Source organism: Poecilia formosa, unplaced genomic scaffold (genome assembly GCF_000485575.1).
Source record: "Poecilia formosa unplaced genomic scaffold, Poecilia_formosa-5.1.2 Scaffold199, whole genome shotgun sequence".
In the NCBI taxonomy this organism is placed as follows: Eukaryota; Metazoa; Chordata; class Actinopteri; order Cyprinodontiformes; family Poeciliidae; genus Poecilia; species Poecilia formosa.
Window position 1 is genome coordinate 430,740 of NW_006800138.1, and position 20,982 is coordinate 451,721.

A 20,982-nucleotide genomic window follows, 5' to 3' on the forward strand; every position below is an offset into this window, starting at 1 on the left:
TTACCAATTAACTTTTTATAGAAATTGTAGAGATGTCAACAAAATTGTTAACTGGTGTATAAATAAATAAAAAATCACAACACATATCTTTATAAAGACACTTTGAATTTTTCATTTTTGTAGAAATTTTAATATTTCTATTAATATTAGTCTGATATTTGAAATAAATTATTTTAAAGAAAATAGTTCTGTTGATTGCAGGTTTATTACCAAATTTAAACAAATTAAATCTAATGAATTAATTCCTGATTGGCCTGATGAGACCTCAGTTATGAGGTCAGCTGCAGTAGCAGCTCCAGTCCATAGGGGGCGCTATTCTGTCCAGCAGCACCACCTTACATTTACTTTGAACCACCAAAAGCCAGTTTTATTCCTTAAATTAGAATACATGGAATAATCATATGTTAGTTATTTCTAGAAATTTGCATTTTGTTCATGAATGTAATATTTTTTTAAATTTCATTCCATTTTCTATAAAGCCCACTCACACAATAAAATAAAACAACAAAAAAGCTTGTTAAATAATTTATTCATAATACAAAGTCTTGTTTTTCCTTCCTATATTCTTCCTGGAAGCAATAATACTTTTTTTTTTTTAGATCAACATAATTAAAGATGCTGCAGTTTTCTGTCCCGCTGCATAATGAGGTAAAACTCAAACTCTTCTGAATGAAAAAGAAAAGATGTTAAAATGGTTTGTTTCCTTCTTTTTACAGTGATTATTTACAGCAAGTATTTTCTGCCTGCTCTTCTCTGCATGAAGAGTTGAATAAAAGGTTGAGAAAACGGATTAAAAACGTAAACAGCGGGTCAAATAGCCAAGGAAGGGAGAGAGACATGAAGTTTGAGCCAACATAACTTATCCAGTATAAAATATATACAATCTCACTTCAGTCATCCCAAGCAGACAACCCCCCTACACTCCCAAAAACAAAAAGCATAATAACTCTTTTGCTTTTTTAGCACAGCAGATTTACCCTGGTTAAAGTGAGCTTCAGAACCTCACAGGCCCGTTTACACCATGCGTCTGGGATCCGGATCAGCACGGAGGCGGCGTGGCGAAACAAAATGAAAAACAGCTCATAACAGATGGGTACTGCTGCTTAAAGCAGAAAAATTTTACTTTAAAGCAACAGAAATGAGAAATAAATCTTAAATTGGAAAAGTTTAGGTTATTATTGAGACTTTTCCTGGTGGATACCAATTTTTTAAAAGACATTTTTAGCAAAATAATCCCCGTTTACGCAATAAAGTGTACATCCCTAACCCTAAATTTGATTTATAATAAACTGAAAAAAGTGCATCAAAGTGCAAGTTGTTGGTTGATGTGTTAATGTGCCAACAACAAAAAGTAGCAATTCTTAGTTTTAACGCATTTAGCAAATCATTGAATCAGAGCCAATCAATGAAAAATCGGCTGATTCCGATTCCTGGACTGCTGATTGGTGCATTTCTAGTTGGGGAAAATGCTTTGATGCATAAATAACGATGATATTTCTGTTTTATGTTGGATTGAAAACTAAGAAAAAAGTCTGAATACCATTAATTTTCTCTTTTTTAATGTGTTTTAGTTCTGTATCGACCAGGAAAAGTCTGATTGGTGCATCTCTAATAATAATAATAAAAAAAAAACTCCTGAAGTACCCTGAAACTTTGGGTTATTAATGTTGAATAAATGAGCTGATCCAGATTTAATATTGTGTTTAAATTTGCCGCCGCTGTTAAAACTCCCACTTGGCAAGTTTCTTCCTCAGTTTTACTGTCCTCTGGACCGACAGAAACTTGGCCTCAGTTTTTTTTTTTTTTTTTTCCTTCAAGTTCAGCTCGGACGAGGAGTTCTGGAGCGCCTCGTGTCCAGTTTAGATGAAGCCCCCCTCTGGCAATTTTCTCTGCCCGAGCAAAATGAAACAAAAAAATAATAATAAATTGCGCTTCCCATCGGACGCAGGTTGCTATATCAGGTGGGAGCTGCGTGGGACGGGTCTCCGGCGCCGGACCCCGCTGCTCTGTCCATCACAAGGTGTCCGAGCTGTTACTGCAGGGGCTGATCAGCGCCAGGTTGGTGGTGGCCTTGTGCTTCTTCAACAGTCTCGTGATTTTCTCGTCGTCGGAGTTGGGGTCCAGCGGCTTGTTGTACTCGTCGTCCTCCTCGTTGTCCGAGCTCTCCTTCATCTTCTCCGTCTCAGAGTCGTGCTTCTTCTTGGCTGAGGCCATCTCCGCGGCGTGCCTCTTCCTCCACTTGGTCCTCCGGTTCTGGAACCAAACCTGAGGCACGGGGCAGGAAAAAAAAAAAATCTAATAAATGAAGCAAATATTTACCTATGCTCTGTTACAGTGGCTGTGAATTTTAATTAATTTTTAAAAAGACATAATTCTGTTTACCTTTACTTGACTCTCGGTCATTCCTAGGGAGTATGCCAGCCGGGCTCGCTCGGGTCCAGCCAGGTATTTGGTCTGCTCGAAGGTTTTCTCCAGAGCAAAAATCTGCTGTCCAGAAAACGTCGGCCTGGAGTGTTTCTTCTTGCCGTCTTTGTCCACCATGAGGTTAGCCTGAGCTGCAGAGCACAAGAGAGAAACATGGAGGGGGAAATAAATTCAGAAAACTCCTTTAATTTGTGCTGTCTCAACAAAAATATTTTCCAGATTGTGCCATATATGTATTAATTTAAAAATATATATGCATATTTTTTTAAAATAATTGTGATTTAAGCTTCATCCCTGTCGGCTTTGTTAGAGTGAAAAACGCAGCAAAAAGTCATTAGAGAAACTTAAAAATCCATCAATGGACACCTTTAGGAAATGAATAAATATATAAAACTATCTATTTAAAATTAAAACGTTATTTAAATCACCTCCACTGCATTTCAATTAGTAGTTAAAATAGCCCACCTTTAGTTTGAAATAAAACTTTTTTTTTTTTTACAGTTAATATATACCATTTAATTGCATGTTACACTGCTTTTGCCTATTGTTGTTCTGTTTTTAAGCCTTTTGTTGTAAAGCGTTTTGCACAAATAAAATAAAAAATCCACTTGTTCTAATTTGTGCGGGTAATTGCAATTAAACCTGGATAAATCCGACAAATTAAATGTTATAATAATTTGGGTGATCGAGGACTTTCTAAGGTTGTTTAGTAAAATGTGTATAAACGCTACAATATTTTAGACACAAAATAATAGTCGATAACTCAAAATAAAAATAATTTACTCAATGTTGAAAAAAAATGACAAGATATTTCAGGCTAAGATAGAAAATCTGATATATACAATTTATCAGAAAACCTAAATTTACTGAAATCATAACTAATAAGTAAACACCACGCACGCAAATGAAATAATTTTTAAAAAGTGATTTAATGAAGGATCCTTACATGGACACGGAACCCGCGGGTCCCTCCACGGGGCCCCCTGCATCACCCCGGGCCAGAAGATGGGCGCCCTGCCGGGCAGCTCGGCCAGCGGCTTCGGGTACCGGGACACCGCGGGGCTGAAGTACATCCCGGCCGCTGTGGTCGCCGCCAGCCCGTTTATCCGCGGGAAGCCGGACAGCAGCTGCCCGGCGGTGGTGATGGGTCTCCCCAGAATGTCGCTTATTCCGTGCGGGGTTCCCCCGGAGATCTGCGAGCTGAGGTTGGACAGCGAGGGCGCCTTGAAGCCCGCCGGGCTCTGCTGCAGCGCGTACGGGAACAGCGACGTCTTCATCTCGGTCATGTTGTGCAGCGCCGCCAGCGGGGTGCTGCCCAGAACGAACGCACTCTGCCGGTTAGCGTCCATCTGCCCGACCGCTAACATTTGTAAACATTAACCACCGAACTCACTTCAGTGGAAATAAACGAGTTAAAGATATATATTTTTTATTTTTAAAAAAGGCGGTTTTGTCGCTTTTCCTCCCAAAGTATCCTGAATGTCGAAGGAAGGAAGAGTCGGGAAAACTTCTTCTCTCCTGGGAAGTTCAGACCCGGATGAAACCCCCCCTGAAAGTGTCTCTCCGTGTTTGTTTAGGTCGCAGTCCGCCGCAGGAATCCTCGCCAAAGTCAGCCGGTTCGATGATGTTTTTAGTGGTTTTGATGGGAACCATTAAAGAGTCTCCTTTTCATCCCATAAATTGACTCCCTCTCTGCTAGAAGGGAAGCGGGAGTCACTGATAACATCACAGCCACCTGCAGGCGCTCCATTCTGATTGGATATCGCTGAGTGATACTGCGTTCTGATTGGAGGATAAGGAACCGCCGCTGATACGTCTTACCCTAATGCTGTGTTCACGTACTGTCGGAAATATAAAATTTATTGTTGACTGCATTTGTTTTTGCAGTGATTAATCAGTTAAGAGCCTGAAAATGATCCCCCCTTCTTTCCTCCTTTGTCAGTATTTCCTTGCATTTATCCTCTCGTAAGTTATTGCTGCTTATTAAATACACTTATATTAAAAAAAATCACAAACGCAATCTTTTCAAAATCTCTAGCCACCTGTTTCAAGATAAGACGGGTAATGTAATCAATATTGACATATGAGGATGCATAATCAGAGGTTTCTGCATGCTTTGTTAATTATGGATCCTATTTAGATAATTGTAATAATAATTAAAAAGAAAACTTATGATCATTTGATTCGTATTTTTAAATGCAAAATATGAAATTAAGATGCAATCTCGTCTAGAGCACAAATAAAAATGTTACATTGTTTCATAAAAACAAGGGCAAAATGGAACAAGAAAAAGTCTAATTTTCTGGCGCTGCCCCCTTGTGACGTCACTGCCCACCAGGAGACCAGGCTCACATGCAATTACTTAAAGCAGCCATTCTTTATATACTTAATCTTGTCTAAATTATAAAAATGGAGCATGGGCATTCATTTTAGGGGTTCTAGTTTATATTTGTGTTTTTAGGTGAAAATATTTGTGGCCATCTTTAAGGCGTACAGAACAAACAGGGCCTCCTACAGATATAGGTGACAAGGCAGCAGAATTAGGATAGGTAAAAATTGGATTATAACTCATCTCTGTTCCTGTGATTTTTTAAAATTGTTATTCTGAACATAAAAAACTAATTTAAGTTACTGATACATTTTGAGACAAAAAAAACTGCAAATGACTCAGTTTTAAATCACATCCAACATTAATAAATACCTCTAGTTATATCTGTAGATATTGGTAATTATTTGTTTTTGCTACAGGTGTCTAAAACTGCTTTGAAATAATCAAACTCAATATCTTTTATGACTTTTTCACCAGTCATTTATTTATTGATGATGCAAAACATTGTAAATTTAAAAAATATCTGGAAGAATTTTACCTTGTATATCTTATATAAATATCACCAACAATAACGCTTTCAATTGTAAAGTATAAATATTTAGTAATAGAAAACATAATGCCTGGATTATTTTGAATATAATCCAGGCATAATGTTTTTCATTTTGAATAGCTAAATTGAAACATATTCACAAAGATTTTTTTAACTTATCTAAAATTGTGCAGAAAGTGGACTACATGAAAAATTAAAACCAGAGGCCGAATGTTGTTTAAGAATGTGATCAGGCATAGCATTATGAGCACCTGATAAATAACAGCTCTGAAGGTTTTCTGTAGAATCTGGCGCCAGAAAGTTAGCAGCAGATCTTTTAATGTTGTGAATGACAGGAGTTCGTACAACATGTCCCACAGAGGCTTGATCAGATTGAAGTCGGAGGCCAAGCTAATACCTGAAACTTGTAGAACCATTTTCCTGTTTCTAAAGCATCGACTTTGAGGACATCTCCATTTACTCCCTAAGATATTCAGGCACTAGCAGCTGCCATGATGAATCATCTTTCTTTAGTTCAGCTGTCATTGGTCATAATGTTATGCATGCATATGTTACAACAGCTTGCCATACTTTGCTCAGCAGAGTGTGTCTCAGTACTTTTCCATGCATCTGATGGTGATGATTGTGCAACAAGTGTTCCTGTAGGGATCTTTGTTGAGGTTTGAGGTGGAAGATTCAGCCAAAACGTTTCCACACTCCGTTTTTCTCATAATGACAGCAGCTCTAATGAAGCCTTTCTTTATTACATTAGCACTTCGAGAGAAGGGTGTGACACATCTATTTAGCATAATTTTAAGTATATCGCATACTGACAAATAAAATCCAAACTATGGGGGATTTTAGGTGAGGTGTTCTGTGGCGCAGCGTGTTCCAGGTCACTGCCAAGTGAGAAAGTTTACCTCTAATAAGACAAAAAGAAAAATAATCCCATATTTATATTGTAATCTTCTGTGAATGAATGAAGGATATTAAAATTTGGCCTAAACTCTGTTGTTATCAATTTCAATATGATTGCTTTAAGTTTTCTTGATATTAAAGGTTAAGTTCTTCTGTGCAAAAACTGAAATTAAAGATGCTGGTGGTCTATTTTTCTTTCCACTAATAAATACACACCAGGTATAAGAAGACAGATGAGAAATGAAGTATGAATTTTCATGCATTTTCCAAGAGCTTACTAAAGGAGAATAAAGCCCTGCTAATTCATGTTTGTGTGCATTTACGCTGATGACATCTCAAAAAGCTCAATCATGAAGTTCCACAGAGATTTATAAAATGTGGCAAAAAATGTTTCTATAATTTTCCTGTCTTTTCATTTTTACAGTTATGATATTTTCCTGGGGTTACAAAGAACGCAAAAAATAAATAACTAAATAAATAAAATAAAAATAAAAATAAACCGAATGAGCAATTAGAGACATGCAGATACAAACAAAAACGGAAAAAACAGAAAATTGTCATAATAAAAATAACCCTAATTAGTTGTCTTATGTGACGTCATGAAAGGTGTGCATAAAATCTTGCTGGGAGGAAAAATTTTATCTTGATTAAACACACATTTCAAACAGAAAAGCAAAAAACCACAGAGAAACTGTGTTGTTATGTGGATGACATTTTATATCTAAAATGAGTTTGACTTATTTTATAGCAAAGTCTGGCGAGCTGCTTTAAACTTGAAGATGGTGTGAGAAAAGTGATGTTGGAGGAGACCGTGAACGCATCATCAGCTGCAGTCTATTGAGAGCTTCAGCGGTCCTGGTGATGAGCTCTCTCATGTGGAGTTCGTTTCTTCCACAGCAAAGAATATTTACGTTTTTACAAGAAACATTATAAGCAATTTAAAAACGAACTCGAAGACAGTTGTTAAGAAAACTCCATCATTGGCTTTAAAGTTGATTTTGTTTTCAGATTTAGAAGACGCTGTCTAAATTTCTTTTCCCCTTTAAATTCAGTTAGACTTTTATTTATACAGATGAGTTAAAAACAAACATTTTAATTCTTATTCTAGTTTTCACCAGAACTGCGCATAAAACTTGCAAAGTCTTTTATTTAGTCCTAATTTTAGTGTTCAAAACAAACATGTGATGCTTTTACTTCTGAGTCGGGCTGCTCTGCAGAGAAAGCGCGACTCCACTCATCACCCTGAGTGCTGTAATATTTTATGGAGATGTGAGGAGCTTGAGAGAGTGAAATATGGCACCGTTAGTGTTTAAAAGGCTCCGGCAAAAAAAAAAAAAAAAATGCACCTTGCGTCTGATTTGCTCACCGCGGAGGGATTGTGGGTTTTAAGAGGTTTTCAACGCGACGTGATTCACAATTTTGACTGTATTTCTTCAAGCTTTCAGGAGATGCAGCAGACGCGCGTTTTCCAATCCTGTAAATGGCCTTCTATTTCTAATTTATCCTCCTGTATTTTCCTCTGATTGTGTGCCTTTATTTTATTATCCTATTTGAAGGTCTTTCTGAAATGATCACATATCGGAGGAAAATAAATATCTATAAATATGTGACAGAAGCGCTGCTCAGCCGCCGTAGCAGGTTAAATGTGGGGCAGATATGGTTCTCATCCGGAGGAAGATCAATGACAGAAAAATTGGTACCCCAACACCCCCCCTCCGCCCCCCTCCCTCTCGCACCTCATCTGCAGCCAGAGATGAAGCTGCCAGGCTGGTGATCACTGCAAATGTAACAATTTAACTCCATGGAGGAGTTGGATCTATCAGAAACCTGCAGGTAACTTCAAATTTAAACTCGATTTTATTGTTTTGTATGAACGAAAAATTATTAACTAATAAGAGAAACGGGGAAACTAATCAAATAGTAAGAGGAAAAAATATATTTGTTAACATAATAATAATAATATTAATAATAATAATAATAATAATAATAATAATAATAATCATACTTTTATTAGTATTATCATAAGTCTCGATGTCATAAAGGTCCATATAAATATGCGTTTATTTTTTTAATCGACTCACAGAGACTAACGGGCTGTTTGGTCCAAATTATTCAGAGGTCTGGTGCGTTTACTTCCCGTCTCTCTGTGAGTTTGTCCTCACTAATGTGGTAAAACATTTTAAATATGAGGAAAAGTTCAGAAAACTTTGGTGTCGCGAAAAAAAGAAAAGAGAAGTCAAACGTACAACGTGTTGCCATAAGAAAGTCTTACCGACCGACTTGAGGGGGAAAAAATCAACAGGCGCTTTGATAGTTTGATCAATGGCGCCCTCTGGTGGGAACAATCTGAAACAGCTCAAAGTTATGCCCGTGCTGTATTTCATCACTATTTAGGGCAATTTGTCTTTTCGTTATTCACTGGAATAAAGTTATTTTATTTAAAAATAAATAAATAAATAAATAAATAAATAAATAGTGATAAAAACTTTTAGAATTGTAATGAAATATTTTATTTGTGAAATAAAATACATTTTTCTTATTCAAATCACTTATTTTGATCTCACAAAGAGGAAAAAGCCATAAGTGACTCTTTGGGTCTTCCAAAATGGCTCTTTTGAACTCTGAGTAAAAACTATAAAGAAAAAACTAATATAACAAGAAATGCAGCAATGTTTCACTTTTTTCATGAAAAAATACATTTTCAAAAAAGAATGACACTAAAAAAAGCCAGATTTTCTTAAAGACATATTTTTTTATCAGAAATCTGTAAGAAAATATATAAATAACATTGTGTTTTTTTTTTTAAAGAAATAGCAACAAATTTCCAATATTATGATATTTTTCAAAGACCATGTGCTTTTTTCACTCAGGTAACATTTGCGGCTCATAACGAGTTTTAATTAGGTAGAATTAGGGATTATAAAAGTTACACAGACCTGCTTTAAATAAAATCTGGTGCAACCAACCAAAATAAAAAAAGTCCACATTTCTGTAACAATTTAATCTAAGTATAAATCCAGCTGTTTGGTGAAGGCCTCAGAGGTTTATTAGTGAACAGTGGTGAAGAAACAGCTTCATGGGAACAAGGCAACAAGGAGAATGATGTGGAGATGTTAAAGATAAATTCACGTATAATATAATAAAACAAGCCTTGAACATCTCACAGAGCTCCACTCAGAACATCATAAACAAATGGAAAGATATGGCACAACTGTAAGCCTTCCAGGACATATTCATGTGTTAGAGTGGCCAAGTCAAAGTCCAGACTTAAATACAACTGAACATTTGGAAATGTGATAATCACTTCTTTACAAATAACTTGAGCTTTTTTGCAACAGAATCAGAGTAGAAATGTCAAATGTATGAGATACATTCTCATTCTCTCTCTCTCTCTCTCTAGCTTTTTTGCAACAGAATCAGAGTAGAAATGTCAAATGTATGAGATACACTCTCTCTCTCTCTTTCTCTCTCTCTCTCTGTTTCTCTCTCTCTCTTTCTCTTTCTCTCTCTCTCTTTCACTCTCTCACTCTCTCTCTCTCTCTCTTTGTCTTTCTCTCTCTCTCTCTCTCTCTCTCTCTCTCTCTCTCTCTCTCTCTCTTCCTCTGCAATAAAACTCAAACCATCATCATTCACCTCCAGAATATTCCCAAATTGGAAATATTCTGTCTAGAAGTGATGCTGAAAAACTCGTCCCTGCGTTTGTTACTTCCAGGCTGGACTTTTGTAATTCCTCACTAGCAGGAAGTCTACTAAATGCAGTTAAAAGCCTTCAACTGATCCAACACGCACGTTTTGATGGGAAATTAAAAAGAGAGATCATATTTCTCCCATTTTTTATTGGCTCTACTTTTAAGACTGTAACTTTCCTTTTTGTAAAGCAGCTTATGGTCAGACTAGCCTAAGTTTTCCTGAGCTATCTTGGTAGTTATGCTGCCAGTAGGCTTGGCTAATGGAGGACAAACTGACCACTTTCTTCTTCTAATACTCTCCAATTTGCATTATTTATGGTTACTTCAACTGTTAACTTTATATATTCTTTCAGTTTTTTACTCCATAGAAGCTACACCTGGTCTGGTGTTCAGTTTAGCTGTGGTGTGTTACTGGAGGAGGGACTGCTGGTTTCTTGAGATAGAAACTTTTTATTTGACTTAATGCACTAATTGATAACTAGGATCAGCTGGAATGTATGTGTGATGAAACTTGACATGAATTTAAAATAAATAAAATTTTTCTGAAGTGCCTCTACATGACGTGTCGTGATTTGGCGCGATGTGAATAAACTGAGTGCTTTAACCTGTGAAAACACTAGATGGCGCCCTGCAACCAGAACACAAGCAGGAAACTGAGCAGGTTCAGATGAACTCATCAGATCACCGATCAATACAGACTGATCAGCTGAATCACTTTGCAGTAGAAACACAAACACATTAAGCCTAACATGTTCCTGTTACATTAAAGTCAATTTATTTTATGTTCAATAAATCATAATATTATTGAAAAGTTCATTTATCATGAAGTGGAACACTTTACAAAGTTAATTGGACACAGATGGATACTTGGAAGCCTTTATATCTGTTTACAGTTAATGAAAACATTTAAAATTAAAATATTACATCAGACCAATAATAATAATAGTAATAATAATGAAAAGCTGCAGATTTTAGAGGCGGTTGAAGGTGGTGACTTTGGATGTTTGGGTTAAATGGTTGAACAGGTCAAGTTAACTAATGTCAAAAATGGCGTTGTTACTCTAGAAAACCTTTTTTCTCTTGCAGTACTAAATACATTCCAGAAGAATTCATAAAAATCTGAAATATTTGGCACCATTTTCAAAGTTGAAGAAGTTGAATGAGGATCTCAATTAAAACCAGGATGATTCAACAAAACAGAAACTCTTTAGATGAACAAATGAATTTTTTTTATTTATTTCTTTGCTGTACATATGAATGATTTAATTTGCTTGCAGCAGTTCTCATTTAGGTCAACAACATGCAACGCCTGCTCTGGATTCGATGCAAAAGGTCAGTGTGTTCATCCAAAGCTCCTCACGTTGCTAGTTTGACTCCTTCAGGCGCTTCAAATTTCTCCCGCTCAGACTATGAAGTCTGCTGGAATCGGTCTCCAGAGGACACTGGGTGGGTTTTACTCTGAGACATTGAACCTCGATGCTAACCCCAGCAAAGACTGTAGAGTCAGATGTCTGTATTGTCATTTTCCCTCCTTTATGTGACCATATGAAGCTGCATCAGACCATGGAGCAATAACCTGGAGGACCAGAGGGAAATGAATGCGCTGGGTGCTGCAGTGCAGCTGTGATGCTGGAAAGCTTGGAGAAACATTATTTCTGGGGTTTACTTTGCTCCGTCAAAGCCGGGATGAAACACAGACCCTAAAGATTTTGAAGAATTGGCCACCTCCTCTGTGGCCCTGCAAGCATGAGCAGGTTTAGACAGAAACAGACAACCTTGAAGAAAAAGAAGCATTTAAATGTCATCTTAAGAAAACGACAAATACTGAAGACAAAACAGTTTCACTGATTTCTTAGCTTTTCATTAGGGATTCTGCTGACGCAAATAGATTTTCATCATGCTGGTATTTCTGTTTCTAACTATTTGCTTTTGCAATTTGACCTTTGCCCCCTAAGTCTCAGATGAACCATCTGGTGTGATCTTTAGTCACATGGTTGCTTTGAATCACCATCATTTCCTTTGACTTCCACACTGAGATCCAAAACCAAACTGGACAAGAATCCCTTTGTTGCTTTGACTGTGAACTTATTGGACTCTAATATGAATGTCGTGACTGTGTGAAGGTCGCCACAGCGCTCAACGTCCAGAGCGATGTAAATGTGACCCGATTGGCTCACATCCTGCTTGCCATCGGGCCCCGACACATCCGCAGACATCTGTCTGTTCTTCCTCTGGCGTTGGTGAGAAAGATCTTTTAAAATAAATCGTTGAGTAAGAGTGCTAACAATATAATTTTATGTCAGTGAAAGAGGATTAAACAAGAATGATTTAGCTGCTAAATATTATTGAATTGTTGTTGTCGGAAGATATTCAGTTTGTTGTGCTATTTATAGCGAGAAACAGTGATATGAAACCCAACAATTCATTCTTGACTTCTAAATTTGGACTGATAGAATGAGCTGAACAATCTATTTCCTGCAGATTTAATGTCTACTATCGTTCATGTTTGGTGTTGAATGGAGAACCCAAGTGCAGCTCAGCCTATGCTGGAAAGCAAAGTCTTTAATCAGATTAAATAAGAAAAAAGAAACTGATGGAAAACACCAACTTGTAGACCACCATGTTTCCATTATTTCCAAAATATGAAATTCTTCTGTTGTCTGTTCTTGCATTTTTAAGCTGTACTTCAAACTTCTAGTTTCCAAAACACTTTGCTACAATCACCTGATGAGCTGCATCGACTCCCATTCCTCCCAAAAACGTAACGTTGAAGCTTCAGGGAGACGAAGTGACACAACATTGAAGCGGTTCACACTTTTGCAGGTGTTTGTAAAGCATCTGATCTCAACAACCCACGAAGGAAAGCACCAGACAGACACAGAGCTCCTCCAAGAACAGCTCTATTCAAGCTGCTCCAGATGGAAACACCTGCTGATGATCGGCTGACGAGTGAAAGATCCTTAAATTCCTCCTTCACTTCGCTCTGAGATCCGCTGGCCTCAGGCGCCTTCCTCAGACGCTCCGAGGCCCTGAAAGAAACCATTTATTTGATTTCCTGCATGGCTCAACTCTGAAAATAAAGAAACACCTGCTGAGATTTCACAACCACTCAGACACTCGACCGTAACAGCTATCATCATCAGAGCAGAGGGGTAACAGGAGATGGTAGCATGTTTCACAAGCGCTGACACCTTGGTGGAGACGTAAACAGAACGTACAGGTGCGCCTCAGTGAATGTTCCTGAAAGGTCTTTTTATCTTAAATGTACTTTAAAAAAGGTCCAACCAAGGACTGAGCCTGTAAATTAGTCTGTGGCTACAAAACATTTGCTTTGTTTTTATCATGTAACATTTCTTGCTGTGCTGGGGTTGGTGAAATAAACTTGTACTGAATTGAAAGTAGATTCATTAAGCACAGAGATGTTTTGTGGAGGATTATTTTTTTAATTTTGGTTAACCTTTATTTCACCAGACAAATCTCATTGAGATTAAAAATGGCAAGAAAAATCTGGTAAAAAAAAAGTCAGCTTTTCTTGAAACTGAAAATTCAAATAAAAATAATAGTGTTATGTCAATAATATGATCTACGCAATAAAGACTGCTTAATTGATAGCTAGAATGGTAAAGCTCTTCCATCTGCAAAGAAGCTGAGTTTTTTTTTATTAAAAAAAGAAATCCTTTATTTAACCAGGTAAAACCCGTTGAGATCCAGATCTCATTTTCAAGAGGGACCTGTGCAGAAATCTGCAACATACAACAACCTGGATACACAAAAGTGAAACAAATTAAAACATATGGACAAATAATGTATCCAATCAAATGTATGAGAAGTTGAGTGGAAGGAAAAAGTAGCCGCTTTGTCAGAGTGTGGACTGAGTCTGCTTGGAGTCCAGTGTGAAGTTTAAAGTCAGTGACGGTTTTCGGTTCCATGTCATCTGCTGATTCATCGTCGTCGTCATCATCATCATCATCATCATCATCATCATCATCATCATCATCATCATCATCATCATCATTCTTCACTTTGCTGATAAGCTTCATGGAGAAGTTGACTTTATGTTTCCAGCAGGACTTGGTACCGGTCCGCTCTGCTAAAGGTGCCAGGTCATGGTGTGACTGGTCAGCAAAACGACACCAGAACCAACAAGCCTCAGACTGAGAGCAACCTGGGCTTTCTGAACTCCTCACCATGGCAACAGACTGATGGCCTCCATGCCATGCTGCATTGGTTCAGTAAGTCATGCAAAAGAAACTCCAGCCAATTAGCAGTCAGTGGATCAAGCTTTCTGTACTAAAATTCTGCTTGTATAATTGTGAGAGAATTTTTTTTTTTCCATCTGCTGTAAACCATACCACTCAAAATCAGTGGTGAACAAAGCAGAATGCTTTGATTTGGGATCTGATTAATTTAAAGAAATAAACATTTTGATGATATTCCATTTCACTGACCACCTCAAGTATGCAAATTTAATACAAACAAATAAGCAGGGTTGTTCATGACTGAAAAGTCGTTTTAAATTCGTAATAGATTCAGTAAATCTGCTGACTATGAGGAACTCGATGCTGTGCATGAAGGAGGAGGCAGTGCTGATAATTCCTATCACTCTGCTACATATTTCTATTATTGAAGGTTAATCTTAGATTCCTCTGACAGGTTTTAGGTGACACTTTGTTGACCTCTTGTCTGTTAAGGAATAAGCTCAATATATTTTATTTTCAGACTCTCACACCTGTTTGCATCCTCAGTGTGTCTGCAGCCAAGACTTGCAGTTCCTCCACTTCTTCTCCCCCCCGTTGTGGTCATTGTATTTTACCAATGTTGCATTTTATCCTCTATTTCTTGTGGATACTTGTCAAGGTTTCCCCTAGAAAACCTGCTAAGCCTGGATGGTAAGTGGCGTTAGGGACATCCACCAGCGGTCCAAAGTGTTTTTGTGTTAAAAAAATGCTAAAAGTTACAAAAATGGAGAGGTACAAAGCAGGCATCACAGTTTAATGTGTCAGCTACAAACCCAGCTGAATCCGTCTTTACTGTCATGGTTACTGGCGTATAAAAACCTTATTTAAAATAAACAAAAGATAATTAGCCGATGATTAGCCTGGTGGTGGGGCAAGTAAAGTCTGGTGGCCCGCCAGGATTATGATACACTGGAAGAAAACCTGCTTCTGTCTTGTGAGCTGAAAAGCAACCAAATCAAAGGAAAAACACAGAAAAAGTTGTAGTACACCAAAAACTATTACTTGAGTCAATTTCAAAAAGATTTTAAGAAAGTCTGGATGACTTAAAGCTTCTGCAAACCTCTGTAGACAAACATGGTTCTCATGTCACTATGTCCCAAAGGAGTCAACAGAGAGTACTTTTGTTGAAATTAAATTTTTGGACACAGTTAAGAGTACCGAACTGGACTCCTGAGGATTAACAGTTGCAACTATAAAGAGTTGGACAGTAAATCTGAATCATATTAACAGTAAAGCTGAACAGATGAGACACATGCACTTCAAAAACGGTCGGAGCGCTGGAGAGAAAGAAAAGAAACAACAAATCTGAAGGGATTCGACTGCTGACGGCGTCAGAGGAAGATTAAAAGTTCTTGATTGAACTGGATGGAAGTGATTAGGACCAACACTGAAAGGTTCCTACAGCTGTGAGGCAGGAATGATTTAGTCACAACAGCCATATGATAGCAGATCCCCTCCCTCGGCGCTCCCCTGCAGTGTCTGGATTGAAGGTGTTTTGATGTAACTTCATTCGCCTGCTGAGAGTTGGAAATTAGATATCTGTCGATTGTGAAAGATTAACCTTTTCCTAAAATGTTATTGCCTTGGAAAAAATGTGGTTTAGAATTATCTGAAAGTTCATTTGTCAGTGATTTCCAGCAAATGATGTCTGTGTCCTTTTGGTGCGACAGTTTGAAACTCAACGGGAAAGAAAAACACTGCTTGTCTGGTGGGGATTTCATTGATGTAGACGGACATAGAGCATAGCTGGTCGATAAAAAGAGACCTTAAGAGCATCCAGGGAATTGAGTTGTACATGTACAGTAGGAAAGGACGGCATGTGGCGCCCATGAAGCTGCTCTCATAACCACACACTGCAAAAATACTAAATCTCATCAAGTATTCTTGGTTTAATGCACTTGAAAGAAGATGAGATGAACTTCAGCAAGATATAGGAACTTTTTTTAAGTACATTATTCCTTAATATTGATGAAAAGGCAGTAGTTCCACAGTATTCAACTGCAGATTATTTCAGTTATAATAATCTGTGGAATAATTAGAATCTTTACCAAGAATTTTTGGTCTAGTTTCTAGTGCAAATATCTCAATGCACTTGAAACAAGACAAAACAGTAACACTTTATTTGAAAGGGTGTTACTAACACGACTCCGTCATTAACATGAAGGAGACGTCATGGATGTTTAGAACAGATGTCAAAGTGTCATTCAGTTAATAATCACACTTTTAATTCAAAGTTACTGTAAAAGTGACATAATTAGCCAAATGACACTTCATGACTTCAGTCAAAACAGTCACCTGTTTTCACAAGTTACAAGTAACTTTTCAGCAAAAATATTGGCGCTTGTTTTAAGTCAATAATTGCTGATGAAAAAGTACTAGCTCCACTAGCAGATTATTTCATTCATGACAAAACATTTCCCCCATGTTATAGGTGAAATAATCTACCAACAGAGTGAGTATTTTTTATCCTATATTAAGGAAATATTGACTTAAAACAAGCTCCTATTTCTTGCAGAACAGTTACTTGTAAGTTAGTTTTGTCTCATTTACACAAGATATTTGCAAAAGAAGTAAATACTTAGTAAGATTTTGTGTTTTTGCTGTGTAATCTGCACAGAGATTAATGCCAGGGTTTCCGTTAGGCAGATATCAAGGGTACAGTCTGGGTCGTAAAGCCGGGCGCGCGCAGGGTCAGACTGATTGATTGCTCCGACACCCAGAGTTCGCCGCTGCTGGTGTTCTCCCACCTCTGATGCTGCTCGAAGGTCTCGGCAGCCGCCTCACTTTGGACTTAAAAAAAAAGAAGAAAATTCATAAAAAAACCCCGAAACTCTATGCGGACATTTGTCAAGGAGGGTCTGTTGATGTCAGCTCTCCTTGGCTGCCTGTCGGTCCGCCGTGGCTGGCTGTTATTGATGACAAAGCAAATAAAAAGTGAGAGAATTAGAAGCACATGAAGCATAAGGAGTTCATCCAGATGAAGACAAATGAGCGGCCGGCAGCGACAGCGCTGGCTTCTCTGAGATTTTAGGCCAGGATTTACAGTCTTCCAGTTACTGTAAAAATCTTCCGACTGTGAATACAAACATAAAGTCTGTATGCTCGCCTCTCAGGTCGCAGGTGTTTCATATTTCCCATTAGCCACTTGGATTTCAGGATGACAACTTTTTTCAAGATTTCTGAGTCTTTTAAACCAATTATTCCTATAAAATGTTGCTTATTTTTTACGACTTGGATGAACTTTATGTCACATCACGTTTTCAACTTTGATCATACAACTTTAAAGTGATAATATGTAGCAAAATCAGATGCCAAAACTGAAACTGAGGACTTTGCTATTTGCGAATCTCACACCTGTCATCAACAGGAAGGAGATGAAGATTTGTGATGTGGTTTAGCGGCTTAGCAGTTTAGCGGTTTAGTGGTTTAGCACTTAGTGTCTGCTAAATGTCTTTTTATTTATTTAGCAGTTTAGCCTTAGCTTCAGTTATTTTTTAAACTTCTGCTGAACCCCTAAGCACACAATTGATTCTTGTTTAGCGAACATAACTTTTTAACTAGCTGAGCCCACCACTGGAAATACATAACTGCTGCCAATTTTAGTGCAGACATGTATTCTCCATTACAACCACTGTCCACATGTGGCTTCATAATTAATACAGTAAGCAGAACTAAATTGTTTAATTATTGTTTTTAAATGGGATTTAAAGGTTTCAGTAATTACTTGTCCTCTGGGGAGAGGGGTTACTGTAGTTGCCCCTCAGGAGGGCAGAGCAACATTTTTCCCCGTTGTGTTGGACAACTCATTTGCTCCCTAATGGAGATGAACTGGTTGAAGCGTTCAGCAGCAGAGTAAAGAGCAGAAGGCCGCCTCTCATCACTGCTCCGTTTCATTACATCCATTGCTGAACGTCAGAAAACCTGACAGGATTGTTGAAAATTGCTGCCAAGGTAGAAACGTCATGTCAGGGTTCAAATGAAGACATACGGTCGTGGTAAGAAGGAAAGCACACACTGGTTCATTTCTACAGTTTCACATATAAAAACTGTTTATTTAAATCTAGCCTCGAGTGCACAAAGGCACAAAAAGGTTTTCTTTAAGGTAAAATCAGAAGAGCTTTGTGCTCATGATTTGCAAACATTATATCATTTAATGTGCCAGAAAAAAGTATATAGAATTGGAAGGGAAATGTGAGTTTTCTATATTTTTTCTCAAATAAAAATAGCTGTCAGATAGATGACATTACATTTGACTCAAGTCCTGCATAAACTCATAACTCTTCCACTCTTCTGTCGTCGTGTTTGTTGTGAAAAATCGTTTATAATAAGAAGTTTGATTTACTTGGAGAAGGATAAATTCCACTTATTGATGTTTAAAAAACAAAAAAACAAAACTGACAGTATTGTCAGAATTATTTTTTACTCTTTGTATTGAATGCCAATAAGTTTAAAAATATCACAAAATGCAATTTATGGCCTTCCAGATATAAATTACACTTCTTTAACTTTTCAAATGGGTAGTTTTTCAGTGTTTTTGGGGCTGTGATTGTTGCACAAAGAAGTTATAGTTTCTTTTAAGTCACTTTTATCATTAAGAGAATCGTATCACAAGATATTGTGATAAAAATGTTCAGTCCTTATTCCCTGGAGGTGACAGTTTCTGCTTTTGAAGAAGCGGTTTCACTTTCTATTTTTACACTTTCTATTTTTAATCCTGTTTAATCAACATGAGCACTCTGTATTTTTTATTATTTTGGGAAGATTATTGTTATTATCTCCTCACCAAAAGAATTAAAAAAGAGGGTGCAATTTTCTTTCACCAAGACTGTATAAAAAAGCCTTTTTCAACTGAATTGAATATATAAGTAATTATGAGTTGTGGGGTCTTGTCAACATGTTTTTAGTTAATACTTTTACAAATAAATTCTACAAATTAGCACATTTTATGCAGACTTTTTCTGTTAGTCATGGTTAGTTTATTAGGAGCTTTCTGAGTAGAATAATGGTTTGGAAATGATAACAACCCCTTTCAAGGACACAAACCTGTTCTCGATGTTCTCATTACCTTTGAGCTCCTGATGATCTCAAATTGTGTGGTCTCACTGAGAATGAAGAGAAAATTTCAGAATGGGAGGATTGTTCGTAAGTGTGGAGCGAAATGAGGCCAGAACCACATCCATCATGTCTGATGGGTAAATCTCTAATCATAAAAATGGCTACAAATGAAAGCATTGTTCAGAGACACGGACCACGCAACCATTCAAACTAATTTCTAGCCTCAGCTGCAGAACTGATTGGGAGAGTAAAGGTAGGATGAGATTGTGACCAAACGGTGACCGGGCTTCCTTTCAGTCTCTTTCTGTGGCTTTTGGTGTCAGTAAGCCTTTCAGAGCTGAGAGAAAAGTAAGAAAAAGACTTCAGCTGCAGTATTTTAATAGGAATATACTCAACTTTATCAGCGAATACGTACAGAATAACTTAATAAAATCCAGAGTCAGGAAGAAACAAAGCCTTGTTAGTTTCCATCAAAGATCCAGAACATGCTGTAATCTTTAAAAGTTCTGCTTATCCATCAAAATCAGAACTAGAAATTCATGTCAGTCAGCAAATGAATGCAAGGACATTCACAACTGTCTAAGCATTTATCTCTAACCTACATTCATAGTGCAAAACAATAATAAGTAGCAAACTAAAAGTCCTAGATGTGAAAAATCACTTCACTCTCTTAAAAGAAATATTAAACATCTGATATACAGTTGAAGACGGATATTTACATACACTGAATAAAAAGACAAAAAACCATTTTTTTCTGAAGTTAAAGCTTTTGCCCAAGTCATACAGAAGGTCATGAACATACACTCAAAAACATGAACTTAGAGGGTTATTACATTAACAAAAGAATATCATATACTTTTAACACAATAATTTAATGTTTCAAACGAAAATGTGATAAAATCATGTTGGATAAACAAGAAAATCAACAATTTAGATTTTATGAAATTTAATCATTTTGAGATAACATGATTCATTTTAGTCAGACTGATCTTGTGCTGAAGACGACTAGCGAGATCACAGAAGATCACAGCAGACCATGCGAGATAATCATTTGCATGGGAAAAATCCAGCGGCAGTTATGAGAAGACTACATTTCCTGGCAGCATTGTGCACAGTGATGCTGTTTGGTCACGTTTCTATGTAATATAAGCTTGTAAAAATTTTCTGTAAAGATCAAGTACGTATGTACAGCCATACATACTGAAGACTGTGTATGGCCGGTTAACTCAGCTGGTCAGACCGTGGTGCTAATAACACCAAGATCATGGGTTCAATACCCATACTGGCCAATTCAAACTGAAGTGTTAATAAAATCAACACATAAAAAATGTCTGGAAATCGAATATTATACATATTCATTTCAAAAAACATTAGAACATGGACACTTTTCTGAAATTTTCAGTTATGATCAAGTTTGTATTTCTTAAATCCATGGAAACTCAACATGATGTAAGGTAGGTGGGTTAGCTCAGCTTGTAAGAGCATGGTGTTAGTACACCTGAGGTCATGGGTTCAGTGTCCCTGCTGGGCAAATTCAATCTAAAGTCTTTCAGACAATCAACACTTCAAAATAACAAATGGTTCTGAAATAAAATCAAAACTAAAAACTGCTGAAAAATAAAATCAACACTTCAAAATGAAAAATGACTGAAATAAAATCAACACTTCAAAACCAAAAACTGCTGGGAAATAAAATCAACACTTCAAAACCAAAAACTGCTGGGAAATAAAATCAACACTTCAAAACCAAAAACTGCTGGGAAATAAAATCAACACTTCAAAACGAGTAATTGCTGAAAA

The 20,982-nt window shown here is 37.1% G+C and overlaps 1 protein-coding gene and 1 long non-coding RNA gene across 2 annotated transcripts; one reads left to right on the forward strand and one right to left on the reverse strand.

Moving 5' to 3' along the window:
- Positions 1 to 727: 727 nt before the first annotated feature.
- Positions 728 to 4,147, reverse strand: LOC103148154 (homeobox protein Nkx-6.2). The gene is made up of 3 exons (XM_007566793.2): positions 3,371 to 4,147; positions 2,383 to 2,555; positions 728 to 2,265 (listed from the first exon to the last, which is right to left on the reverse strand). The coding sequence occupies exons 1-3, from the start codon at positions 3,789 to 3,791 to the stop codon at positions 2,014 to 2,016; spliced, it is 846 nt and encodes a 281-aa protein (XP_007566855.1). The 5' UTR covers positions 3,792 to 4,147; the 3' UTR covers positions 728 to 2,013.
- Positions 4,148 to 12,045: 7,898 nt separating this feature from the next.
- On the forward strand, positions 12,046 to 13,212 carry LOC103148156 (uncharacterized). Its single transcript, XR_477324.2, has 2 exons — positions 12,046 to 12,129; positions 12,569 to 13,212. It is a non-coding gene; the product is annotated as an uncharacterized LOC103148156 (long non-coding RNA).
- The last annotated feature ends 7,770 nt before the right edge of the window (positions 13,213 to 20,982 follow it).